General features: G+C 45.9%; 1 protein-coding gene across 1 annotated transcript in view; it reads right to left on the reverse strand.

The window, feature by feature from the left end:
* Positions 1–1,925: 1,925 nt before the first annotated feature.
* lpgat1 (lysophosphatidylglycerol acyltransferase 1) overlaps positions 1,926–27,714 on the reverse strand; it is an 85,667-nt gene continuing 59,878 nt past the window's right edge. Inside the window, exons 6-8 of the mRNA XM_023974015.2 lie at positions 17,577–17,703; positions 3,384–3,490; positions 1,926–3,214 (exon numbers count right to left, since the gene is read on the reverse strand). Coding sequence (XP_023829783.1) covers positions 3,063–3,214; positions 3,384–3,490; positions 17,577–17,703 — 386 coding nt within the window. The 3' untranslated portion in view covers positions 1,926–3,062. The remainder of the gene's footprint in view (positions 3,215–3,383; positions 3,491–17,576; positions 17,704–27,714) is intronic.

Raw genomic sequence — 27,714 nt, forward strand, 5'->3', positions numbered from 1 at the left:
TATCTATCTATCTATATGTATATTTATTTACATAAAACTCCAACAGAGATAAAAGTGTGCCATCTGAAAAGGGGTGTGTCAGACACTTCAAAAACCAACATCAAATACTGAGTATGAGGCAGAGAGAATATGAGGCAGAGAGTATGAGGCACAGAGAATATGAGGCAGAGAGAATATGAGGCAGAGAGAATATGAGGCAGAGAGAATATGAGGCAGAGAGTATGAGGCAGAGAGAATATGAGGCAGAGAGAATATGAGGCAGAGAGAGTATGAGGCAGAGAGAATATGAGGCAGAGGAAAAATCAGACAAGCTATCAGGATCTTTATGACCATCACTTTTATTCCAGCACAAGTTCTTTGTGTTGTAAAATGGCTGTGTAGCTAGGAAGAAAGGGAGGAGTACAAAATGGAAAATTACAGAGTTTCTAGTATCGTTTGTTAAAATTCTTAACGTTGTCATTGTTTTTCTTTCCTAAAACCATATCTAGGAAATCAGATTTTTACCTGCCTTTCTTTGGAGACAGTTAAAAAGAAAAAAGAAAATGAAGCTTCATTTTCTGTCACTCTCTCACATTGAAAAGCAATCTCACGGGACCGGCACAAAGATGACCGCTAAAAATGTACGTCCCTATCTTCAAATGGACTCCTTATCTCCCGAACCAGCCAGCCTTCTGTCTTTCATACACAGCCTGTTACTGGACAGTATTAACCACAGTTTAAGAGGTAAGTCATGACTAAAATGCATTCCGTTTGCATTCCTTAGACATCATGATTGTAGCTGTTCATCTAAAGCGTAAATACCTCTTAGGTGTGTTTATATATATTTTTTAGATAAAAAAACCCCCATGGTATTATTAAAACAACTTTTGGGAGAGAATTGGTGCATAATTGCTGGGCCGTGTCTGAATTCCCCTCCAATGTGAAGGAGTGATTTCTTCCTGGATGGTCTAGTTTCAAATCAAAAACGTAATGCCCTACCAATAGACAGCTTCTTGGTACCCCCCTAAGATCTAAAAGGACTGGATAGAGATCAGTAAATTGGCAATATCTTTAATAGGCTAGGTGGGAGATTTGCCATATACTGCACAKATCAATCAAGTCCTTTTAACATCTCCAAGTGGGAATCATCCAGTGCCTAGGGGGGAGGGGCCTATGTCCCTGTCCCGTTACTTCCACCAATCCAACCACTTCAGAGCTGTGATTATGACAAGAAAGGTAGAAAGGAAAGGATGCATTTCTGAAGTATTCCAACAGGGCCATATGTGTATCAATGAGCAGTGTGACAGTGCAGGAGATGAGAGCCTGGCCGAGCKCTCTGGATTCATGAAGCGCGAATGAATAACATCCAGGTCAGAGGTCAAACCAAAGGTCAAGAAATAGGGAAGTAACAGAGAAGTGACTGGTTTCAAAAGCCATTTGCTTTTTCTTCCTCATTTTTTTCTTGTTCTTTAAACATTTATGATATTTCAAAATTAAAAACAAATCAGAAATAGTACGGACCAAGAGAGAGATAACATCGGTTGCAGTCCCTCACAACATTGAATTTCTTCCTCAGCTTCGTTATGTACAAGAATAAACATACCCATGACGTAAGGACAACAGTTCAAGTCATTTAAAATTGAAATAAAATCTGACTACTAACAGTGATTTGCTGTCGAAACTCCGTTATCGCGGAGCAGCGCGACATCAATTATATATATATATATATATATATATATATATATATAAAGGGGGGCGGGGGAGGGGGGGGGTTATGCTGTAAATTTACAGTAATGACACCTATGAGTGTGTCAGCCAAAATCTCTAATTTAGAATGCAGAGCATTAGGGTAGCCACATCTATAAAAATAATATTTTATTATGTCATTCCCCACCCCATGACTTAAATATTTGTAAAACTACAGTATGGAGTCCAATGGGGGTAAATTCAGCTTTGTCCTCCTTTTTCAGTTTGGCTCGCTGAGACGTTCCTATATGGACAGAGATCCACTCTGCTCTGTGTGTGTACGAGTGAGGACAGGGGGGTGGGGAGTTTGTTTTCAGGGTGGATCGGATCAGAGTGCTGTCCCAATGTGCCATCAGTGTTCTGTCATCAGCGTTTGGGCACTGTTCCTCCGCCGCTGTGTCCTCCTCCCCCCCTTGGTTCCAGAACCAGGTACCCCCGACCACATGTTGTGGAAACAGTCCTAACCAGAGCCTGACATCGRCGCTAGCGTCCCTTTAGGCCCAGACGGAGGGCCACTAGTGTAAACAAGAAGATTCCCCCGCAGTCAGTCAGTTCAGAATACTGTCGAAGACAGACAGAGTAAAGTCTCCAAGACTTCAACGTAGATAGAGAGCGACGACGACCACAACAAATGCAATGGCCGTTGTTAAGGGGAGGGGCAATTTAAAATAAACATTAACAGCTACCATTCAGGAATATTTCCTGGAGTAGAAGAGGGGGTAGTAGGGATCCTTTTAGTGCAATGAAGGCTAGAGGAGAGGGGTTGGCATGGTAGTCTCTGATGGTACATACAACAGCCCCCCCTCTCTGTAGTGTGGGTCAACCGCAGAATCAGCAGGCCTGGAGAGAGGTCCAACTGGGGGTTGGTTCACCCGAGGGTGGGGGTGGGTACAATGGCAGACACAATGCATACTCGCACACTGTAAAACTACACCTAAAGACCAGGAAGAGAGTCCACTTGAAAACACCCTCAGTTTAAATCCTGAGCCTCATGCTTGATTTGAGAATGAGGCTCCAGTGGAGAGACCAACTAGATTGGGGCGTTTATATCCAAGTAGTAAGTATGTGTAAATGATTAATGTTCAGAAGTATGGGCTTCAGTCAATTGTGTGTGTGTCCGTCCGTTTGTCTGTGTGTGTGTAGGTATTCATGTAACCAGGGGGGAAAATAGCCTCCAACATGGTCATTTTTTTTCAGTCTCTCCCGGTTTTTGCAAAATGTACATTCATCCATCATAGGAAGGAGAGATGGCGCCGGGGCGGGCGAGCCATCGACTGATCCAGAAGCAGTGCCATTAGGGTCTGGTCCACTTTTAAACTCCATCTTCTTCAGCACACTCAGAACAAACAGTAGTAGAAGTACTGGAGGACGCTGTACCACAGGTAGCCCGAGGCAAAGGCCAGGGATTGGATGAGACAGAGCCGCACGGGGTCAAGGGTCATCGCCCGGGAGACGGCCTCCTTCTGGCCTTTCGGTGGAGGGAAGGCTCCTGTTGGGGGGGACACAGGAAGGAATAGTCAGCGACATTGTTATCACGCCTCAAAGTGGACAGTCACTTCTCTGAAATAGAGGGAGAGGCCAGAAAGAGACAGCTCAGAAAGAAAGGCAGAAAGAGAGGAGGGAGAAAAAGAGGGAGAAAGAAAGCAGTGAATACCGACCTGTTTCGTAGAAGTGAGCCAGTAGATCCTCCTTCTCCACAAACCTCTGGTACAGCCAATCTGTCAGGGGCTTGGTCTCTACCGGAACCTCCTTTATGGGGTATACCCTGGGAGAGGATCAAGGGGAGAGAATTATTACATTTAATTACATTTATTTAATATGTTCCTATATGTTTGCGTTGGCAATGTATGTGGTTACCCTTTCCATTCTGACACAGACAGACAGACAGACAGAACAGCATTATTGAAGTTTTTTCTCAACGAAGGCTGGCTGCATTGATCGGTCTCCTCACTCCCTGAGCTGAGTCTATCCCAGAGAAGAGTCTATCACAGTGTGTGTGTATGTGTAGAGAGATGTGAGAATGAGCTGCAACCCAAGTTTGTTAATGAGTTTATCAGAGAGTGTGTGCGCGTTCGTGTGTGTGTAAGCAGTACAAGCCTCAGCTCTTTCAGGAGACTTCATTAACAGACAGGCTAATCACGGTGACAGGGAATCCATCCCTGCCTCTGACTCTACAGAGATACAGACAAACAGCAGTCCCAGCAAACAGAGAAATGCTGCAAGGCTGCCTCACCTAGCTGGTCCCAGATCTTGTTTGTGTGGTCTTGCAAACTTGGCAAGTCAGCACAAACGTATCTGCGACCAGGCTAAACCTCACCTGCCCATATGAGAGAAACCACAAACTCGGTCACTTTATCAGGGCTAAAAACTGCTGGCTGTTGTACAGTGCCGTGCCGTTTTTTTGCATTAGTCAGCTCCGTTGTCACAGGGCCTGTGCAGAAATGGCCTGTACCACACCAAGGCACTTCTGAGAGGATTGGATAGATAGAAACAATATGGTAGTAGCTCCACCCAGCTCTCTGATAGGCTTGTTGTAATTCTGCCATACTGCTTAAACCAATCCAATCCTTTCAGATCCAAGACTACAGTCTTTCTAAACAAGAGATGGCAGAAAGTAAACTAACTGCCATCCAGGCTTCCCTGGACATCATGCTTTCAGATAAAAAAGTCAGATTCTCCCACTCATCTCCCATGACATGAATCCTTGAATAATACAGCTACACAGCCCATCTACCACAATAGTACAGCGGCAGGTAGCCAGGCGGTTAGAGCATTGAGCAAGGTCACTGGTTCGAATACCTGAGACGACAAGGTGAAAAATCTGTCGATGTGTCCTTGAGCAAGGCACTTAACCCTAACTTTCTCCAGTGGCGGTGTACTACTATGGCTGACCCTGTAAAACAACACATTTTACTGCACCTAACTGGTGTATGTGTATTTTTTGTAACATCGACTGTACGGAATAGGATTATTACATTGTGAATCAGTAACAGGGAGGCTTGAAAGGATCAATGTAGCTCTGGTCTAGGTCAGTAGTGCATGCCCCCCCGTCTCACAGCCAAAACCAGGGTCCTGTTAAGTTGGGAAAAAACGTTTTGAAATAGATTGAAACAGGGGAGGTACTGCCTGATCTCATCCAATAAAAACACAGATTTCTGTTTTTCATTGCAAAATGTTTGCGACAGCGTGCCCTACTGAACCTGCTCCAGCTACGCAACACTAAAGAATTGACGAGAAACACACTGAAAATGAAACATGGTTTCTTAAAATAATTCCTCTGCTTTTCAATTGATCCACATTTAGTCAACAGTGGATCTCGAATCAGAAACTGTCTAATCCTAACTATATGTAATAATCCTATATAGTGTACAACCCAAATGACACACAGAGCTGACCAAATGTATTGCACTATATGGGGCAGCGGCATCAAACTCATTCCATGGAAGGCCTAGTGTCTGCATGTTTGACTTTTATCCTTTAAATTAAAGACCTAGACAACCAGGTGTAAGGAGTTCCTCACTAATTAGTGGCCTTAATTCATCAATCAAGTAGAAGGGAGGAGCAAAAACCTGCAGACACTCGGCCCTCCGTGGAATGAGTTTGACACCTGTGATATAGGTAATAGGGTGGCGTTTGGGATGCAGCCATTCATGAGAACCAAGCCCATCTAGCCATGGTTCCACACACACATAGCTGTTTTAGTGTAGCGTGCCTACTGCCTACCTATGAGGCCCTCTCCGGTCCCAGTGGTAGAAGATAACCCAGTAATCCTAGAGCCTAGCGAGAGGAAAGGGAAGCTAGCAGGCTTAGGCCACTTAATTGGCTGTTTGGGCATCAGTAAAGTGGCCACTGCCCTGAGCTTTCCTCTGGCTAAAATATCCATCCAGGTTAATCAGGGACCAGGGGGGCAGAGTGGGGGAGGATCCAGGTAATCCAGGGCGCAAGGGAGGATGATCCAGGTTAATCAGGGACCAGGGGGGCAGAGTGGGAGGAGGATCCAGGTTAATAGACCAGGGGCGCAGAGGTGGAGGAGGATCCAGGTTAATCAGGGACCAGGGGCAGAAGTGGCGGAGGATCCAGGTTAATCAGGGGCGCAGAGTGGAGGAGGACCAGGTTAATCAGGGCCGAGAGGACCAGGTAATAGGGCCAGGGCAGAGTGGCGGAGGATCCAGGTTAATCAGGGCGGGCAGAGTGGGCGAGATCCAGGTTAATCAGGACCAGAGGGGCAGAGTGGGGGAGGATCCAGTTAATCAGGGACCAGGGGGCAGAGTGGAGGAGGATCCAGGTTAATCAGGGACCAGGGGGCAGAGTGGAGGAGAGCAGTTAATCAGGGGGTAGAATGAGGAAGGATCCAGGTTAATCAGGGCGCAGAGTGGAGGGAGGATCACAGTTTAATCAGGGCCCCAGATGGAGCGAGATCCCAGGTTAATCAGGGCAAGGGCGGCAGAGGGGAGGACCAGGTTAATCAGGAGGTAAGAATGGAGAAGATCCAGGTTAATCATGTCCAGGGGGCAGAGTAGATGGATCCAGTTAATCAGGGCCCAGGCGGCCAGAGCCTGGAGGAGGACCAGTAATCAGGGGCCAGGTAGCGCCAGAGTGAGAGGAATCCAGTTAATCAGGGGCCAGAGGGGGGCAGAAGTGGGGAGGATCCAGGTTAATCAGGCCAGGGGCCAGAGGGGAGAGGATCCAGCGGTTAATCAGGAAGCGAGAATGAGAAGGATTCCAGTTAATCAGGGGCAAGGGGGGCAGAGTGGGGGAGGATCCAGGTTAATCAGGAGGTAGAATGGAGGAGGATCCAGGTTAATCAGGGGGCAGAGTGGAGGAGGATCCAGGTTAATCAAATGGTAGACTGGCATGAGATCACCCTTCTCTTATCTGTAGGGAAGTCGTCTGTGCGTGGGCAATAAAACAACTATACTCAACAACAATATAAACGCATCATGCAACAATGTCACAAGTTTACTGAGTTAAAGTTGAAATCAGTCAATTTAAAACAATTCATTAGGCCCTAATATAGGTATTTCCCATGACTGGGGAGCCAGGTCCAGCCAATCAGAATGTTTTTCCCCACAAAAGTGCTTTATTACAAACATAAATACTCCTCAGTTTCATCAGCTGTCCGGGTGGCTGTTCTCAAAAGCCGGATGTGGGTGTGGAGCCGGATGTGGAGGTCCTGGGCTGGCGTGGTTACACGTGGTCTGCGGTTGTGAGGCCGGTTGGATGTACTGCCAAATTCTCATGGTAGAGAAATTAAACATTCAATTCTCTGGCAACAGTTCTGGTGGACATTCCTGCAGTCAGAATGCCAATTACACACTCCCTCAAAACTAGAGACATCTGTGTTGTGTGACAAAACTGCATATTTTAGAAAGTGMCCTTTTATTGTTCCCAGCAAAGGTGCACCTGTGTAACGATTTWTTTTGTTTAAAATTTAAAAAACATATAACCTTTATTTAACTAGGCAAGTCAGTTAAGAAAAAAATCTTATTTACAATGACAGCCTACCAAGGCCAAACCCAGACAACGCTAGGCCAAATGACCATGCTGTTTAATCAGCTTCTTCATATGCCACACCTGTCAGGTGGATMGATTATCTTGGTAAAGGAGAAATGKTCACTAACAGGGATGTAAACATGTGTGTGCAACGTGCTTTTGAGAAATAAGCTTTTAGTGCGTATGGAACAGTTCGGGGATCTTCTATTTCAGCTCAAGAAACATGGGACCAACACTTTACATGTTGCGTTTATATTTTTGTTCAGAATAGTTCCAGACAGCCTGACCCGAGAGAGAAACAACACTATTTATCTCTGTGTGTGCGCCACTGAGGGTTCCTTTTTAAGGGAGTGGAATCCTAATCGCCATTCCATATMTTTTTGTTTATTGGGATAGGCGGATACGAAAGAGAGAAGGAAAGATAGAAGTAGACATAAACAGAGGATTAGATCCCATGCCAACACGTATGGCATATGCACTACAGCCTGTGATTGTAGCTGCTAGACCAGCCCCAGGCCAGAAGGATTCAGTTAGCTCTCCAACAACACCTTTAACCATAGAGGCTGTAGACTTCATACAGAGTCAACCGGGGTAGCCTGCAGGCATACTTCATCTTGCACATAAACATTTGACTGCTAACTGTGGAGCGATACATTGGTTACATGCACACAATATGATTATTGTGGATAGTCCAATTAATATAATAGTTTGTTTGAAACCTTGACATGCTTTACAAAGACAACTTTTTCATCTAATAATCCTGGATACATCTGAAATCAGGCTACCTGATGGGACTTTTGATAAACGCAGAAAATAAAACATTCTATCACAGTGATCATATTATTTTTTATTTGGACATATAAAGTTCGTATGTGAAGAAAAATGATTAGAGTTTTTCTGAACTCGTAAGATGGAGGCTTGCGCTACCGGTGCTGGTAGATGTGCAGATCAAATTCACCGCTGGAAAGCCCATTAAGCTGTTTACATGTRCTAATAATTAAAAAGATTGCTCAGAAAACCAGGCTTTTTAAGTAAGCAATTGAGTAATTGATTTGGGACCTTATTCCGATTAAGACAAGCAGAGTAAGGCGTTTACATGACTAATGTAATACTCTGCGTATTGCCATAATCAGTTTAATATCTAATCATTAGTGTGCATGTAAACATATTGATTGCTTCCAAATAGGGGTTTGGTGTCTGATGCGCCTGGGTCAAGTCCATTAGGGCCTAACGTAGCAAAACATTGTACAACGGAAAACAAAACGTTTCTTATTGGACAAGTAAAGGTTGTACCTCCTCGTTTGGGTCAGTTTTTTTCCGTTTGTGCCTAATGAACGCAGTCCTGATAGAAACCATACACTGGAATTACTCAGGAGTGTTCAGCCAGCTTCACCTGTGTCTGTTTACTACTACGCTACTAGCATCGCCATGGCGAGTCCTCCAAGGAAACCAGTCCCTAAAATGTCACTTTTCATATTCATACTCCCAATAGACTAATAATCCTCATAACCCTCGTTATAAAAAATCACCTGACTATACAGACAGCTGGAGAGAGGAATAGAGATGTAAAGGAGAGCTGGAGAGAGGAATAGAGATGTAAAGGAGGGCGGAAGAGAGGAATAGAGATGTAAAGGAGGAGGCTGGAGAGAGGAATAGAGATGTAAAGAGAGCTGGAGAGAGGAATAGAGATGTAAAGGAGGGCTGGAGAGAGGAATAGAGATGTAAAGGAGGCTGGAGAGAGGAATAGAGATGTAAAAGGAGGGCTGGAGAGAGGAATAGAGTGTAAAGGAGGGCTGGAGAGAGGGAAAGAGATGGTAAAGGAGAGCTGGAGAGAGAATGAGGTGTAAAGGAGGGCTGGAGAGAGGAATAAGATGTAAAGGAGGGCTGGAGAGAGGAATAGAGATGTAAAGGAGAAGCTGGAGAGAGGAATAGAGATGTAAAGGAGGGCTGGAGAGAGGAATAGAGATGTAAAGGAGGCTGGAGAGAGGAATAGAGATGTAAAGGAGGGCTGGAGAGAGGAATAGAGATGTAGAGAGGGCTGGAGAGAGGAATAGAGATGTAAAGGAGGCTGGAGAGAGGAATAGAGATGTAAAGGGAGGGCTGGAGAGAGGAATAGAGATGTAAAGGAGCTGGAGAGAGGAATAGAGGTAAAGGAGGGCTGGAGAGAGGAATAGAGATGTAAAGGAAGCTGGAGAGAGGAATAGAGATGTAAAGGAGGGCTGGAGAGAGGAATAGAGATGTAAAGGAGGGCTGGAGAGAGGAATAGAGATGAAAGGAGGGCTGGAGAGAGGAATAGAGATGTAAAGGAGAGCTGGCAGAGAGGAATGAGGTGTAAAGGAGGGCTGGAGAGAGGAATAGAGATGTAAAGGAGGGCTGGAGAGAGGAATAGAGATGTAAAGGAGAGCTGGAGAGAGAATAGAGATGTAAAGGAGGGGCTGGAGAGAGGAATAAGATGTAAAGGAGGGCTGGAGAGAGGAATAGGGATGTAAAGGAGCTGGAAGCTGGAAGAGGAATAAAGATGTAAAGGAGGGCTGGAGAGAGAATAGAGATGTAAAGGAGGGCTGTGAGAGAGGAATAAGAGTACAAAATGGAGGGGCTGGAGAGAGAATAGAGATGTAAAGGAGGGCTGGAGAGAGGAATAGGAGAGGTAAAGGAGAGGCTGGAGAGAGGAATAGAGATGTAAAGGAGGGCTGGAGAGAGGATATAGAGATGTAAAGGGAGGCTGGAGAGAGGAATAGAGATGTAAAGGAGAGCTGGAAGAGAGGAATAGAGATGTAAAGGAGGGCTGGAGAGAGGAATAGAGATGTAAAAGGAGGGCTGGAGAGAGGAATAGAGATGTAAAGGAGGGGCTGGAGAGAGGAATAGAGATGTAAAGGAAGGCTGGAGAGAGAATAGAGATGTAAAGGAGGGCTGGAGAGAGGAATAGAGATGTAAAGGAGGGCTGGAGAGAGGTATAGAGATGTAAAGAAAAGCTGGAGAAGGAATAGAGATGTAAAGGAGGGCTAGGAGAGAGGAATTAGAGATGTAAAGGAGGGCTGGAGAGAGGAATAGAGATGACAGGGGTTTTCAATATAAAAAGGCACTTTATAAAAGTGCAGAGAACAGGAACGATTCAACTTCCCCACCAAAATCCCCAAAATTGATATGGCGCTGCAAACTTCCTTTCAATGTGTGTGTGTGTGTGTGTGTGTGTGGTGTGTGTGTGTGTGTGTGTGTGTGTAAGCACATGTAAGGACAAGAGGTGCTAGCTAGCTGGTGACCAGGCAAGCATGGAGGTATTGAATTAAGTCCCCCCCCCCCCCAACACACACACACAGAGCAGCAGTTGGAAACACACAGAGCAGCAGTTGGAAAACACCAGAGCAGCAGTGGAAACACACAGAGCAGCAGTTGGAAACACACAGAGCAGCAGTTGGAAACACACAGAGCAGCAGTTGGAAACACACGAGCAGCAGTTGGAAACACACAGAGCAGCAGTTGGAAACACACAGAGCACAGTTGGAAACACACAGAGCAGCAGTTGGAAACAAACAGAGCAGCAGTTGGAAACACACAGAGCAGCAGTTGGAAACACACAGAGCAGCAGTTGAAACACACAGACAGCAGTTGGAAACACACAGAGCAGCAGTTGGAAAAACACAGAGCAGCAGTTGGAAACACACAGAGGCAGCAGTTGGAAACACACAGAGCAGCAGTTGGAAGGAAAGCTCAGAAAAAAAGCTGAAGGAAAATCCTTGAGGAAGAAATCAAGTCACACACACACACACACACACACACACACACACACACACACACACACACACACACACACACACACACACACACCACACACACACACACATTATAACAGAACATGGCCAAGATGTTCAAATGTTCATAGATGACCAGCAGGGTAATAATCCTCATCCTGACACCAGTGCACCACAAGGCCTTCCTCTGCTAAACTCAGCAACATTCATTCCCAGCAGCCAGTGTGTGTGTGTGTGTGTGCACAAGTGCCTCTCACAACAACCTGGGTTCCCAGAGCGGAGCTCCAGAGCGGCTTACCCTGCTGGGGAGGCTGATTGTAGTCACAGCCCAGCGGAAAGTCCCCTAGATGGGTTAGGAAAGAGCGTCTTGTCTCCTGCTTCTCTCATTACTGGGCCTAATGAGTCTTTAGCCTTAATCTGAGCCTGGCCCAGCAGTAGCAGAGAAAGGGGCCTCTGGGAGCCAGAGTGGGGGCTGGTGGAGGGCTGGAGTGGCCATGGTTCACACAGATCACCCGGATGTCAGCATCATAGCCCTCAGAGACCAGAGGGAGGTCTGTACCGGACTGGCTGGAGCACTGGGTCATGTTAATTCGGACCAAACTGACTGTGTTTTTYAACAAACACAACCTTGGATGCAGTGGACGGTGGAGTGGGCAGGAGAGCGAGAGAGAATGCCTCTAGAATGACAGGGCTGTAAAAAAAAGTCAACCCTTGATATAAATCATAGAGATCATTGTGATGCCGTTGGAAAAGAAGACTAATCAAAGAGAAAGTCATTGGAAATGTATATGCTAAGCCATCCACCTTATGAGAGGCCGTCGGTGTGAGGAGGCTGGGGTCACCTACACAGCTGAGCCTAGATCGGAGAGAACTAAAGCGAAGAACATGCCAAGTGTGCACTGCCTTATTAATGTGTGTGTGTATGCACGCTCATACACAAACACGCGCTCACACACAAACGCGTTTGTTTGTACTCTAATCAGTGCAGTAATATCAAGGGAAAAGCAGCTAAGGGAACCTGAGGAGATCAACGCTGTCAGAGGAATGGACTGAACTTGGCTGGGAGTGAGTGAGTGTGTGTGAGCGAGAGAGTGTGTGAGATCTCCTTTAATGAATAGCTGTAGAGCGGCAACAGAGTGACAGAAACAGCTTTTTAACAGCCTTGGCTTTAGGCCTCACCCTACCTGAATGCCTTAACCAGGGAGTGATCTATGCAGTCCTAGTGTCATATCTTAAAGTCTCCTGTTCAGCGCTATCCCTTTAATTCCATGTTGACACGAGGCTAGCGCCACTTTAATGGGTTGTGGTTCCCAAATGGCCCCCTATTCCCGATATAGTGCACTACTTTTGACCAGAGCCCTGTGGATGGGAGTGGGGGAATTCCTAACAGTGCCACACCAACTGTAGGCTTCCGACTGAGGCCATTTCTCTACCTTTTAAGTAGCTGCTTTATGTTGCGTACAGCACTATCAGTGTAATGGCTTTAAAGTAGGTTCAAAGTCCTCTCTGTCTGCACAGAAGTTAGGGCGGTTCCTCCGTATTGCAGCTAGGGCGGCCCCTCCGTATTGCAGCTAGGGCGGCTCCATACTTCCGTCTGGACAGTGTGTCACATGAATAGGGGTTACTATGGAGTCACAACGTCTCAATGTCCCTACTTTGCTAATTAGCAGTAATCCATTAGTGGCATTCCAGGCACCTTGTCACCTAATTTATCAGGTGATTTACTGGACAACAGCACATTTAAGTAGGTGGTGCAGGTATCCTCATGAATGGCATAAATGGGGCGGGGGGTGGTCAATTTGTTCCAGCAAGCATGCAGGGGGAGTGGTTTTCAATGATTTCCTCAAAATGTATGTTTTCACTATTTTGAGAAAGTAACAAAAATAACTGGATGGCTCCTTTTTAAAGGCCTTTAGAGTCTTGTGGAGTCGTCTTTAATCAGAATGGCTAGAGAATGATAAGAATAGAAACTAGGAGTGTGAACATTGTTTAACACATGTTAAAACAAAATTGGGATATTCACGTAACAAAACAAAATCCACATCACAGTGCAGTTAACACAAAACTAACAGGTCATCATCATCCTCAACCCTAACGCAACAATTGGATTTGATTGGACAATGCTGTACCGTAATGCACAAGACAAGTTGCGGGAGACGATGCTAGCGAATGAATAGGACCATATTCTGCATTGTGCACATTTTAATGGTAGTTTAAAACATTAAGAAAAAAWATATATTTTTTGGCACATCCCTAATAGAAACTGCTGAGGGGAAGGACATACAAAACTTACTGTACACAGCAGAGGCAGAGAGTGTGTGTGGGGGAAAGCTACAGCAACCAGCCTCTGTCTAATTAATCAAATCAAATGTTATTTGTCCCATACTTCGTAAACAACAGGTGTGGACTAATAGTGAAAAGCGTACTTACGGGTCCTTCCCAACAATGCAGAGAGAAAGACAAGAGAAATAATATAAATAATAATAAAAGTAGTACTAGATACATAATGAGTAACAATAACTTGGCTATAAACAAGGGATACCAGTACTGAGTCGATGTGCAGGGGTACAAGGTATTTGAGGTAGATATGTACATATAAATCTTTGAATAAAGTGACACAGTAAACAGTAGCAGCAGCGTATGTGATAAGTCAAAAAAGTTACCGCAAAAATGGTCAATGCAGATAGTTAAATAAATTCCGCAAAAAAAGAAACGTCCTCTCACCGTCAACTGTGTTTATTTCCAGCAAAGTTAACATGTGTAAATATTGTATGAACATAACAAGATTCAACAACAGACAAACTGAACAAGTTCCACAGACATGTAACTAACAGAAATTGAATAATGTGTCCCTGAACAAAGGGTGGGAGTCAAAATAAAAAATAACAGTCAGTATCTGGTGTGGCCACCAGCTGCATTAAGTACTGCAGTGCATCTCCTCCTTATGGACTGCACCAGATTTGCCAGTTCTTGCTGTGAGATGTTACCCCACTCTTCCACCAAGGCACCTGCAAGTTCCCYGACATTTCTGGGGGGAATGGCCCTAGCCCTCACCCTCCGATCCAACAGGTCCCAGACGTGCTCAATGGGATTGAGATCCAGGTTCTTCGCTGGCAATGGCAGAACACTGACATTCCTGTCTTGTAGGAAATCACGAACAGAATGAGCAGTGTGGCTGGTGGCATTGTCATGCAGGAGGGTCATGTCAGGATGAGCCTGCAGGAAGGGTACCACATGAGGGTTGAGGATGTCTTCCCTGTAACGCACAGCATTGAGATTGCCTGCAATGACAACAAGCTCAGTCCGATGATGCTGTGACACACCGCCCCAGACCATGACGTATCCTCTACATCCAAATCGATCCCGATACAGAGTACAGTACAGGTACTGTCTTAGGCGTCTCACAGTACGGACATTACAATTTATTGCCCTGGCCACATCTGCAGTCCTCATGCCTCCTTGCAGCATGCCTAAGGCACGTTCACGCAGATGAGCAGGGACCCTGGGCATCTTTCTTTTGGTGTTTTTCAGAGTCAGTAAGAAAGGCCTCTTTAGTGTCCTAAGGTTTCATAACTGTGACCTTAATTGCGTACCGTCTGTAGGCTGTTAGTGTCTTAACGGCCGTTCCACAGGTGCATGTTCATTAATTGTTTATGGTTCATTGAACAAGCATGGGAAACAGTGTTTAAACCGTTTACAATGAAGATCTGTGAAGTTATTTGGATTTTTACGAATTATCTTTGAAAGACAGGGTGCTGAAAAGTCTGGGTAGTTATTTTGTTAACTATTTAGCAGTCATAGCTTGGGGGTAGAAACTTTTCATGGTCCTGTTGGTTCCAGAGTGCAGTAGTAGAGAYAACAGTCTATGACAATTTTTAGGGCCTTCCTCTGATGCCGCCTGGTATAAAGGTCCTGGATGGCAAGGAGCTCGGCCACAATGATGTACTGGGCCGTACGCACTACCCTCTGTAGTGCCTTGCGGTCGGATGCRAAGCAGTTGCCATACGAAGCAGTGATGCAGCCAGCTCTCAATGGTGCTGCAGTAGAACTTTGAGGATCTGAGGGCCCACACCAAATATTTTCAGCCTTCTGTGGAAAAAGAGGCATTGTCGTCCCCTCTTCACGACTGTGTTGGTGTTTTGACCATGACAGATCCTTGGTGATGTGGACACAGAGGAACTTGACGCTCTCAACCTGCTCCACTACAGCCCCGTCGACGTGAAAGGGGGAGTGCTCGGCCCTCCGTTTTCTGTAGTCAACAATCAGCTCCAACAAACCACACTGCCAGGTCTCTGACCTCCTCCCTATAGGCCGTCTCATCTTAATGATGAGTGTTGGAGTTGTGCGCAACCACGTAGCCGTGGGTGAACAGAGAGTACAGAAGGGGACTAAGCACATTCCCCTGAGGGGCCCCCGTGTTGAGGGTCACCGTGCATATGTGTTGTTGCCGACCCTTACCACATGGAGGTGTCACATCAGAAAGTCCAGGATCCAGTTGCAGAGGGAGGTGTTCAGTCCCAGGGTCCTTAGCAMAGTAATGAGCTTAGAGAGCAATATGGTGTTGAACGCTGAGCTGTAGTCAAATTAACAGCATTCTCTCACAGGTTTTCCTTTTGTCCAGGTGGGAAAGGGCAGTGTGGAGCGGTATGCGAATTGGAGTGGGTCCAGGGTGGCTGGAATGATGGTTTTAATGTGAGCTATGACCAGCCTTTCAAAGTATTTCATGGGTACAGATGTGAGTGCTATGGGGTGATAGTAATTTAGACAGGTTACCTTGGCGTTCTTGGGCACAGGGACTAGACTGGGTCAGGGAGAGATTGAAAATGTCAGTGAAAACACTAGACAGCTGATCAGTGCATACTTTGAGTATGCGTCCTGGTAAWCTGTCTGGCCCTGCTGCCTAGTGAATATTAACCTGTTTAAATGTCTTACATCGGCTACGGAGAGCGTGATCACAGTAATCCGGAACAGCTGGTGCTCTCYCGCAAGGTTCAGTATAGAAGGCATTTAGCTTGTCTGGTAGGCTTATGCCACTGGGCAGCTCGCGGCTGTGCTTCCCTTTGTATAGTTTGCAAGCCCTGCCACATCCAACGAGCGTCGGAGCCGGTGTAGTACGATTTGATCTTAGTCCTGTATTGACGCTTTGCCTGTTTGATGGTTTGTCGGAGGGCATAGCGAGATTTCTTATAATCTTCCGGGTTAGAGTCCCGCTCCTTGAAAGCGGCAGCTTTAGCCTTTAGCTCAGTGCGGATGTTGCCTGTAATCCATGGCCTTTGGTGGGGATATGTATGTACTAGAGGTCGACCAATTATGATTTTTCAATGCTGATACCGATACTGATTATTGGAGGACCAAAAAAAGCCGATACCGATTAAATCGGCCGATTTTTATATATATATTTGTAATAATGACGATTACAACAATACTGAATGAACACTTTTATTTTAACTTAATATAATACATGAATAAAATCMATTTATTCTCAAATAAATAATGAAACATGTTCAAATTGGTTTAAATAATGRAAAAACAKAGTYTTGGAGAAGAAAGTAAAAGTGCAATATGTGCCATGTAAAAAAGCTAACGTTTAAYTTCCTTGCTCAGAACATGAGAACATATGAAAGCTGGTGGTTCCTTGGAGTCTTCAATATTCCCAGGTAAGAAGTTTTAGYTTGTAGTTATTACAGGACTATTTCTCTCTATACSATTTGTATTTCATATATCTTTGACTATTGGATGTTCTTATAGGCACTACAGTATTGCCAGCCTAATCTCGGGAGTTGATAGGCTTGAAGTTTCCGAGAAACATAAGATATTACAGTTCTTCAGGTCTCGTTGATAGAATAGTCTAGAACGGAGCTCGTCCAGTTTGTTCTCAAGTGATTGTAAATTCGCTAATTAAACAGAGGGTGGAGGTYGATTATTTACTCTCTGCCGTAGTTTCATCAGGGCACCAGCACGTCGGCCTCTATATCGCCGTCTCTTTATCTTCCTAGTGTAGGGGGATCAGGGCCTGGTCAGGGGTGAGCAGTWTGTCCTGTGTCGCCGATTTWWTTAAGTAGAAATATTAATCCAAATCAAGGTTAGTGATCGCTGTTCTGAATCTGTTTACGGTCATAGGAAACGATGGAGGAAACATTATGTACAGAAAAACAGAAGATCAGCGCACAAAACCCCAAAATAGCAGAGTTGGTCAGGAGCCTGTAAAACAACCGCTATACTTCCCATCGTCATCCTTCCTCAGAATGAATCCATAATTACAAGATCTGAACAACAAGAGCCTTAACATATTCTTATTATATTTTCTATGATGAAGAGGGCCAGACCAAGATATGGATCGCAACCTGGGCGAGCCCTAAAGCCAACAACCTGGGCGAGCCCTAAAGCCAACAACCTGGGCGAGCCCTAAAGCCAACAACCTGGGCGAGCCCTTAAAGCCAACAACCTGGGCGAGCCCTAAAGCCAACAACCTGGGCGAGCCCTAAAGCCAACAACCTGGGCGAGCCCTAAAGCCAACACAACACAGCCCAGCCTTGGATAGAGACTAAGAGGGTGAGAGAGGTCAGAGATAAAGAGAGAGGTGTCAGTATAGTTGGGGTCAGTCATTACCTGTAGTGTACATGTGTGACCGTGGGGGGTCTGTAGCCAAAGATCCACGTCTGGATGTCCATGGGCCTGGCTTTGGGGTACGCTATGGTCACGTCCACCACCCACTGCAGGCCTTTGGGTTTACTACCTGCACAGACGGAGATAGAGAGAGTTAGGACATGAATGAGCATCACAGGCAGACAGTGAGGATGATATGGACAGGGGAGAGAGGGGGGAGATGGGGAGACAGGGGCAGAGGGGAAGAGAGAGAAYGAGGGATGACAGATGGGAGGGAGAGAGTAAGTGACTCTAAGGGGTGTGTCTGTGTGTATGTCTGTCTGTCAGAGTGGGCTGTGCGTCCTTAGGCTGTGACAGAGAGGACGAGAGAAGCTGAGGGGGGTTGAAACCATCAGGAGGAACGTCTGGCTCAGACACAGGCCGTGTATGAAAACCTTACTAGCCGTCATATTCTTGCTTCCTCCGTCCTTGTTTCTTTAGTTCCTCTTCAAAGCTCATTGGAGGGGAGGATCCATAGTCCCTCCCTCAAATCTTCTCCTCCAATGAGCTTAGAGAAATTGCGGAAACGAGGAGGCAAGGATTTGAGGATTAAGTAAGCTTTTCAGACACAGAGCCATGGCATCACAGGGCGGACAGAGCTAGCAGGCGAGGCAGTGACATGGTCCAGGTGATTATCTAAGGATAAACCTCATCGCTCAAGCCGAGCCTCTGATCTGTGACATAAGGCTGCAATGGCCTACAAATACAGATGTAGCACTGTTGACCTGTGTTGTGACTGTTCGGAGACCGGTGTGTGTGTGTGTTGTGGTGTGTGATGTGTGTGTGGTGTGTGTGTGTGTGTGTGGTGTGTGTGTGGACTGTCGGAGACCGTGGGTGTGGTGTGAATTGCGGAGACTGATGTGTGTGTGTGTGTGTGTGGGGTGTGTGATTGTCGGAGACTGCTGTTGGTGTGTGTGTGTGTGTGTGAGTTGTCGGAGACCTGTGGGTGTGTGTGTGATGGTCGGAGACCAGTGTGTGTTGTGTGGTGTGAGTTTGGTACGGAGACTGTGTGTTTGTGTGTGACAGTCGGAGACCGTGTTGTTGTGTGTGGATCAGTCGGAACGTTGTGTGTTGACAGTGGAGGACTGTGCTGTGACTGTCGAGAGTATTGCTGTGATTGTCAGGCTGATTGTAGTGTGAATTGTGTGTGACAGTCGGCAGACCTGTGTGTGTCGGTGAGTGCTAGAGACGGCCAGATAGGATGTGTGTGGTGTGGAGTCGGAGGTGTGTGTGTGTGGTGTGTGTTTGATTGGAGACTGATGTGGTGTGTGTGTGTGCGTTGTCGGAGACGTGGTGTGCCGTGGTGATTGTGGAACCTGTGGTGTGTGTGTGTGCGCGCGCGTGTGTGTGTGTGTGTGTGTCAGTCGGAGACGTGTGTGTGTGTGTTGCAACGTTGTGTGGGGAGACGTGGTGGTGTGTGTGTTGAGCTTTGTGTCTGTGTGGAGACTGTGGTGTGTGTGTGTGACATGTGAGAGTCGTGAAGTGACGTGTGTGTGGTGTGTGTCGGAGACCGTGTGTGTGTTGGAGACTCGTGTGTGTGTGTGGTTGGAGACTGTGTGTGCTGTGTTTGTGGATGTATGTTGTGTGTGTGTGTTTTGTTGGAGACTGGTGTGTGTGTGTGTGTGTGTGTGTGTGTGTGTGTGGTGTGTGTGGTGCATGTGTGTGTGTGTGTGGAGACTATGTGTTGTGTGTGTGTTGGAGACTTGTGTGTGGTGTGGGTGTGGAGACGTGTGTCTGTGTTGGAGACGGTAGTGGTGTGTGTGTGTGGAGACTGTGTGTTGTTGGAGACTGGTGTGTGTGTGTGTGGAGACTATGTGTTGTTGGAACATAGTGTTGTGTGTGTGTTGGAGACTATGTGTGTGTGTGTGTGTTGGAGACTATGTGTGTGTGTGTAGTGTGTGGTGTGTGCTGGGAGACTATGTGTGTGTGTGTGTGTGGTGAGTGTGTGTTGGAGACTATGGTGTGTGTGTGATGAACTGTCGTGTGTGTGGCACTGTGTGTGTGTGTGTGTTGGAGGACTATGTGTGTGTGTGTGTGTGTGTTGGAAGACTATGTGTGTGTGTGTGGTGTGTGTGTTGGAGACTGCTGTGTGTGTGTGTGTGTGTATGTGTGAGACTGTGTGTGGTGTGTGTGTGTGTGGAGACTGTGTGTGTGTGGGTGTGTGGTTTTGGGGACTAGTGTGTTGTGTGTGTTGGGACGTGTGTGTGTGTGTGTGTGTGTGTTTGAGGACTGCTTGTTGTGTGTTGGAGACTGCGTGTGTGTGTGTGGTTGGGACGGACTGTGAATGGTGTGTGGTGTTGGTAGTGGGTGTTGGAGACTGCGTGTGTGTGTTGTTGGGAGACCGCATGTGTGTTGTTGTGTTGGAGACTGTGTGGTGTGTGTGTGTGTGTTGTGGCGACGTGGTCTGTGTGTTGTGTTGGGGGACGGTGTGTGGTGTCGTGTGTTGGAGACGAGCGTGTGGGACTGTGATGTGGTGTGTGTGTGTATTGTGTGTTGTGTGGTGGAGACTGTTGTTGCGTGTTGGAGACGTGTGTGGTTCGTGTGTGTGGTGTGGTGCAGAGGTGTGTGTGTTGGAGACATGTGTGTGTGTGTGTGTTGGAGACTGAGTGTGTGTGTGCGTGTGTGTGGGTGTGTGTTGGAGACTGTGTGTGGTGTGTGTGTGTTGGAGAACTGTGAGTGTGTGTGTTGGGACGGTGTGTGTGGTGTTGTTGAGACGCTTGTGTGTGTGTTGAGACTGGCTTGTGGTGTGTGTGTGGACGGGGGACCGTGTTGTGTGGTGTGTTGGAAGACTAGTGTGCTGGAGACTGCGTGCGTGTGTGTGTGGTGTGGTGGGGGACTGTGTGTTGGAGTGGTGGGGATGTTGGAGACTGTGTGTGGTGTGTGTGGAGACTGTGTGGGAGCTGTGTTGTGTGTGTGTTCGTGTGTGAGAGACTGTGTGCTGGAGACTGTGTGTGTGTGTGTTGGAGACTGGTGTGTGTGTGTGTTGGAGACTGTGTGTTGTGTGTGTGTGTTGTGTGTTGGCGACTGTGTGTGGTTGGACTGTGTGTGTGTGTGTGGAGACTGTGTTGTGTGTGTGTGTTTGAGACGTGTGTGTGTGTGGTGTGTGCTGGAGACTGTGTTGTGTGTGTGTGTGTGTGTGTGTGTGTGTGTGTGTGTGTGTGTGGTGTGTGTGTGTGTTGTTGGAGAGTCTCAACGTCAGTGAAGAGGCGACTCCAGATGGCTGGCCTTCTCGGCAGAGTTGCAAAGAAAAAGCCATATCTCAGACTGGCCAATAAAAATAAAAGATTAAGATGGGCAAAAGAACACAGACACTGGACAGAGGAACTCTGCTAGAAGGCCAACATCCCGGAGTCGCCTCTTCACTGTTGACGTGGAGACTGGTGTTTGCGGGTACTATTTAATGAAGCTGCCAGTTGAGACTTGCGAGGCGTCTGTTCTCAAACTAGACACTCTAATAGTACTTGTCCTCTTGCTCAGTTGTGCACCGGGGGCTCCCACTCCGCTTTTCTTTCTGGTTCGAGAGACAGTTTGCGCGTGTACTGTGAAGGAGTAGTACACAGCGTTATATGGATCTTCAGTCTTGCAATTTCTCGCATTGAACAGCCTTCATTTCTCAGAACAGGAATGACTGACAAGTTTCAGAAGAAAGGTCTTTGTTTCTGGCCATTTTGAGCCTGTAACCGAACCCACAAATGCTGATGCCCAGATACTCAACTAGTCTAAAGAAGACCAGTTTAATTGCTTCTTTAATCAGACCAACAGTTTTCAGCTGTGCTAACATAATTGCAAAAGGGTTTTCTGATGATCAATTAGCCTTTTAAAATGATACACAGGAGTGATGGTTGATGATAAATGGGCCTCTGTACGCCTATGTAGATATTCCATAACAAATCTGCCATTTCCAGCTCCAATAGTCATTTACAACATTAACAACGTCTACACTGTATTTCTGAACAATTTGATGTTATTTGAAATGGACATTTTTTTTTGCTTTTCTTTCAAAAACAAGGACATTTCTAAGTGACCCCAAACTTTTGAACGGTAGTGTGTGTGTGTGTGTGTGTGTGTGTGTGTATATATATATATATATGTGTGTGCATGCGGGTGTGTGTTTTACAAATTTAAAGATCAGATGGAGGAAGGAGAAAAATATTGTCAATTTCCGCAGGTCTTTTAGACTAAATCACTTAACTGCACTTGGACAACTCTGCTGTCTCAAAACTTTGCTAAGATGAACACAGACAGAATGAAAGCAGAGTTCTGATGCTGTTCAACAGAACATCTATTCCTGCCTGGGCAATGTTGAACATTTTGAATCAGGCCAACAGTGTTCCCATCGCCATGAGGGTAACATGGATCTGGTTCTCGGCACAGTGAAAGCCGAGCAGCCGAGCTTGCCGCTAGATCCGAAACAGGCGTGGTGCCAAGCTATCACTCCCTCCCTGTAACGCAGTGACAAACAATACTGTAATGACAGCACAGCCATTCATTTGATACCACATCGAGGTAGCCTGGATGCTGTAAACAGTTACAGAGGGAGCATACACAGGGTGTCCATCTCAAATGGCACCCTATTCCCTATAGAGTGCACTACATTAGACCAGGGCCCATAGGGAGTAGTGCACTAAAAGAGGAAGTGGGATGCACACAGGGACAAAGGTCTCCCTGACAATGAGGCTAGTCAGGCCATGCTCTTAACCAATCAGGAGGTTCCTGGGTTAATGGACACCTGTGATTAGTCACTGCGCACGGGAAAATCCCATACACAGCTTATCAAAAACCAAAAGGCATAGCATCAAGCGAGTCATCAATTAACTGCCGAATGCGTTGTCATCCCTGTACCTTGTACAAGCGGCCATTAAGACTACAACATTTCCCCTGCATTTCCACATCAGCCCGTTTAACAGCAGTTATCAGATTGGCGACCATGCTTCGGTTGAGTGGCTTGATTAGGCTGAACAGGCCAAGCCACCAGCGAGAAGCTCGGCAGTCATTGGCTCTGGGTTTACACAGTCTCTGTTGTTGTGCGACTGTCTTTATTTACCCCGAGTGACATAGAGCGCGAGCACACAGAGCACGCGAAATGCAGATTAGAAGCAATCATGATCTAATCTCATCGGACGTAGTGTACGAGTCTTAGCTTCCTTGTAAAACTTTAGGATATGTTGAACGTGAGGTAGGAAAGAGTAGCGGGATGTGAGACGATTGGTTATTAGGTTAACTGGTATGACAGAGTAGAGAATCGGTGGGAAGGCAGCGAGCTGTGTGGCTAATACACAGCAGTGGTGGAGAAGGCGCGAGCTGTGGTGCTAATACACAGCAGTGGGGGAGAAGGCAGCGAGCTGTGTGGCTGATACACAGCAGTGGTGGAGAAGGCAGCGAGCTGTGTGGCTGATACACAGCGGTGGTGGTGGAGGAGGAAGAAGCAGCGAGCTGTGTGGCTGATACACAGCGGTGGTGGAGAAGGAGGAAGAAGCAGCGAGCTGTGTGGGCGATACATTAACATCAAATCCCATTTCCTCTGAGTGGCCCAATATCTGCCTGTGTGAGTCAGCAGAGTGAGGCTCTAGGCACCATCAGGAAAGGTGAGAGAGAGAGCGCGATAACGCTGTGCCTTTCATCAGCCAGGGATACAGACGCTAATACAAACTCACACACGCATATACAAACACATACTACACAAACTATTCCAAACACTCTCACACTCTACGTAATAATAACACGTGTTGTATATAGTGCAGTTCAAGAGCCCAAAGACTGTTTTACACTAATGTGAATATACAAACACTCACATGCACTATAAGCGTGCACGCAAACACACGGTGCAAAACATTAATAAAACCAAAAGCGTACCTTGACTTGGAAGAGTTCCAGTGTTGGAAAAGCCATAGCCAGCTAGCTAACATAGCATCCCTCTCTGTTTGAGCCAGGAGTAGGCTAAACTAGCTAGCTGCATTTGCTAGCTAAGTGAAAGTAAAAACAAAAAATACAACCAAATATAGCTAGCTCTCTCGCTTCTCCTTCATTTTTGGAAGAAATTAATTTGTTGTCGAGTAAACTACTCACCACATTTTATACATTGCAGCGCTAGCTAGCTGTAGTTTATGCTTTCAGCACTAGATTCATTCTCTGACCCTTTGATTGGGTGGACAACATGTCAGTTCAAGCTGAAAGAGTTCTGATAGGTTTTTTATTATTCCTTTATTTAACTAGGCAAGTCAGTTAAGAACAAATTCTTATTTTCAATGACGGCCTAGGAACTGCCTTGTTCAGGGGCAGAACGACAGATTTTTACCTTGTCAACACGGGTATTCGATCTTGCAACCTTTCGGTTACAAGTCCAATGCTCTAACCACTAGGCTACCTYCCGCCCCAGGTTGGAAGACGTCCTRTGGAAGTTGTCATTATTACTGTGTAAGTCTATGAAAGGGGGTGAAAACCATGATCCTCCTAGGTTTTGTATTGAAGTCAATGTACCCAGAGCAAGACAGAAGCTAGTTGTCCTCCGGCTACACCACAGTGCCCACCCCCAAGAGTTGCTGCTGYGGCTACTGTAGACCTTTACTGCAAAACAGTGTATATTAATCAATAATTTGGTGATGTGAATATACAGTGCCTTTGGAAAGTATTCAGACCCCTTGACTCTTTCCACATTTTGTTACGTTACAGCCTTATTCTAAAATMGATTAAATAAAGCAATTTCCTCAGCAACCTACATACAATATCCCATAATGACACATCAAAAACATGTTTTTAGATAAAAAATGTTAACCTTATTTACATAAGTATTCCTTTGCTATGAGACTCGAAATTGAGCTCAGGCGCATCCTGTTTCCATTGATCATCCTTGAGATGTTTTTACAACTTGATTTGAGTCCACCTGCGGTAAAATAAATTGATTGTAAATCATTTGGAAAGGCTCACACCTGTCTATATAAGGTCCCACAGTTGACAGTGCATGTAAGAGCAAAAACCAAGCCATGAGGTCAAAGGAATTGTCCGTAGAGCTCCGAGACAGGATTGTGTCGAGGCATAGAGCTGGGGAAGGGTACCAAAACATTTCTGCAGCATTGAAGAGATGGTGCCGATAGAGATGGCAGCTTCGCTTCTAGTCCTTAAGAAACTGTGCAGTATTTCATTTAAAAAAATATTATTTCTTATATTGTAAGCCCAGAAAACCTTAAGTGTTATTATATACAGCCATGAAGAACTATTGGATATCAGAGAGATGTCAACTTACCAGCACAACCAGCACTACGACCAGGAATARGACTTTCCCAAAGCGGATCCTTTGTCTGCACCTCCCAGGGCATTTSAACTGACTCATGGTGTAATTGTAACAACATACAAGAACAAGTCCTTTTGTTCACTTGACCTAGAATTCCTCACAWTCAAATGCCGACCGTATTATCTACAAAGGGAACTCTCCTCGGTTATCGTCACAGCCGTGTATATCCCCCATCAAGCGGATACCAAGACAGCCATCAAGGAACTTCACTGGACTTTATGCAAACTGGAAACCATATATCCTGAGGCTGCATTTAATGTGGATGGGAATTTTAACAAAGCTAAGTTGACAACAAGGCTACCTAAATTCTATCAGCATATCGATTGCAGTACAAGAGCGAGTAACACGCTCGACCATTGCTACTCTAACTTCCGCGATGCATGCAAGGCCCTCCCCCACCTTCCTTTTGGCAAAACAGACCATGACCATCTTGTAGCTCCCCTGCTATAGGGAGAAACAAACAGGAAGCGCCCGTGATTAGGTCTATCTAACGCTGGTCTGACCAATCGGACTCCACGCTTCAAGATTGCTTCGATCACATGGACTGGGATATGTTCCGGGTAGCCTCAGACAATAACATTGCCGTATACCCTGACTCGGTGAGCGAGTTTATAAGGAAGTGTATAGGAGATGTTGTACCCACTTACTATTAAAACCTTCCCTAACCAGAAACCGTGGATTGATGGCAGCATTCACGCAAAACTGAAAGCACGTACCACCGCATTTAATCATGGCAAGGCAACTGGAAACATGGCTGAATACAAACAGTGTAGTTATTCCCTCCGTAAGGCAATCAAACAAGAAAAGTGMCAGTGGCAGGGTCTACAGACAATAACGGATTACAAAAACAAAAAACCAGCCCCGTCGCAGACAATGACGTCTTGCTTCCAGACAAATTAAACAACTTCTTTGCGCGCTTTGAGGACAATACAGTGCCACTGACGCGGCCCGCTACAAATGACTGTGGGCTCTCCTTCTCCATGGCCGACGTGATTACACCATTTAAACGTGTTAACCTTCGCAAGGCTGCCGGCCCAGACGCCATCCCTAGCCGCGTCCTCAGAGCATGCGCAGACCAGCTGTCTGGTGTGTTTACAGACATATTTAATCAATCCCTATCCCAGTCTACTGTCCCCACATGCTTCAAGATGGCCACCATTGTTCCTGTTCCCAAGAAAGCTAAGCTAACTGAACTAAATGACTATCGCCCTGTAGCACTCACTCCTGTCATCATGAAGTGAGAGACTAGTCAAGGATCATTTGACCTCTACCTTACTTGACACCTTAGACCCACTTCAATTTGCTTACCGCCCCAATAGGTCCACAGACGATGCAATCTCCATCTCACTGCACACTGCCCTATCCCATCTGGAATACTTATGTAAGAATGCTGTTCATRGACTACAGCTCAGCATTCAACACCATAGTACCCTACAAACTCATCATTAAGCTCAAGACCCTGGGTCTTGAACCCGCCCTGTGCAACTGGGTCCTGGACTTCCCGACGGGCCTCCCCCAGGTGGTGAGGGTAGGTAACAACATCTCCACCCTGCTGATCCTCAACACTGGGGCCCCACAAGGGTGCGTTCTGAGCCCTCTCCTGTACTCCCTGTTCACCCACGACTGCGTGGCCATGCACGCCTCCAACTCAATCATCAAGTTTGCAGACGACACTACAGCGGTAGGCTTGATTACCAACAATGACGAGATGGCCTACAGGGAGCTGATGAGGGGCAACAGAAAACGGCGATCCTGCGGATTTGCGTCAAGTTAATAATGGCAAAGGTACATAAAGATGACGGAATTCAGAAACGACGCCATTGTTTTAGTACTATGCACATAGTTTTAAAATTATGGCGCACCAACAAATCAGCACAATCTACTCAGTTTTTCTAATTGGTGACATCTTGTAGCTAAAATTGGGATCATGTATACTGTGGTAAAGACAATACCATTTTTTATTTTATTTTTTTATTTTATTTTTTTACAATACGTTGAACTTAGAAAACAAGGCTTTTGTGGTAAGTGCATGGGGGCCGCAAATGTTAAAAACATCTGTTGTTGCGGGGCTGCACAACGCAACGACGCAGAATGGCCTCGTTGTGTAGCTAATTGTAGTTCTTGCGTTGCATATACTGTATAGGGTATAAATCAAGCTTTAATCATCAAGCCCTTAGTATCCTCCATCATCATCCCTTTCCCAAACTATTAAATTGATTCTTTATTGGAATTTTTGTTTTACCTAAGAAGCATGTACTTCCATGCTTTTCAATAGACCTGGATGTATTTGATAGCTCAACTGTAAGTGCTGAGTCTCTTATTGCAGGCCACTGGAGTTAGCTGCATTAGCAACCCCCATGGTGGCCAGATCCCTTAGCCACGCGCACTCAATACTGCTGGCCCCAAAACTACTTTACAATTACTAGAAATGCAGCAGGACCCGTTTAAAATGGATTTTGATCTTAAGCCAGGGAATTCCAATTTGCGTGCGTATGCCTGTTTGTGTGACGGGGGGTTCTTGTGTGTGTGTGTGCGCGCTTCAGTGATGGTGTTTGTTAGGCTTGGGTGGTATACCGTATACCGAGGTATTTGGAAAAACCACAGGATGGTTTATCAATAACGTTAACACTATTTCCTTTAAGTATTTTAATACATTTTTATATTTGTAGCTACTGCACTTAAGTAAATACCTGCAGTCAACTTGTGCAATACGTTAGGAGATAAAGAACATTACCATCTTCATTTCACCTATCATGAAGGTTATGGCAGTCCCCAGTCACGTGGTGTTTTTTGTTGTTTTATAATTATTTATTA

Source organism: Salvelinus sp. IW2-2015, linkage group LG28 (assembly GCF_002910315.2).
Source record: "Salvelinus sp. IW2-2015 linkage group LG28, ASM291031v2, whole genome shotgun sequence".
Classification (NCBI taxonomy): Eukaryota; Metazoa; Chordata; class Actinopteri; order Salmoniformes; family Salmonidae; genus Salvelinus; species Salvelinus sp. IW2-2015.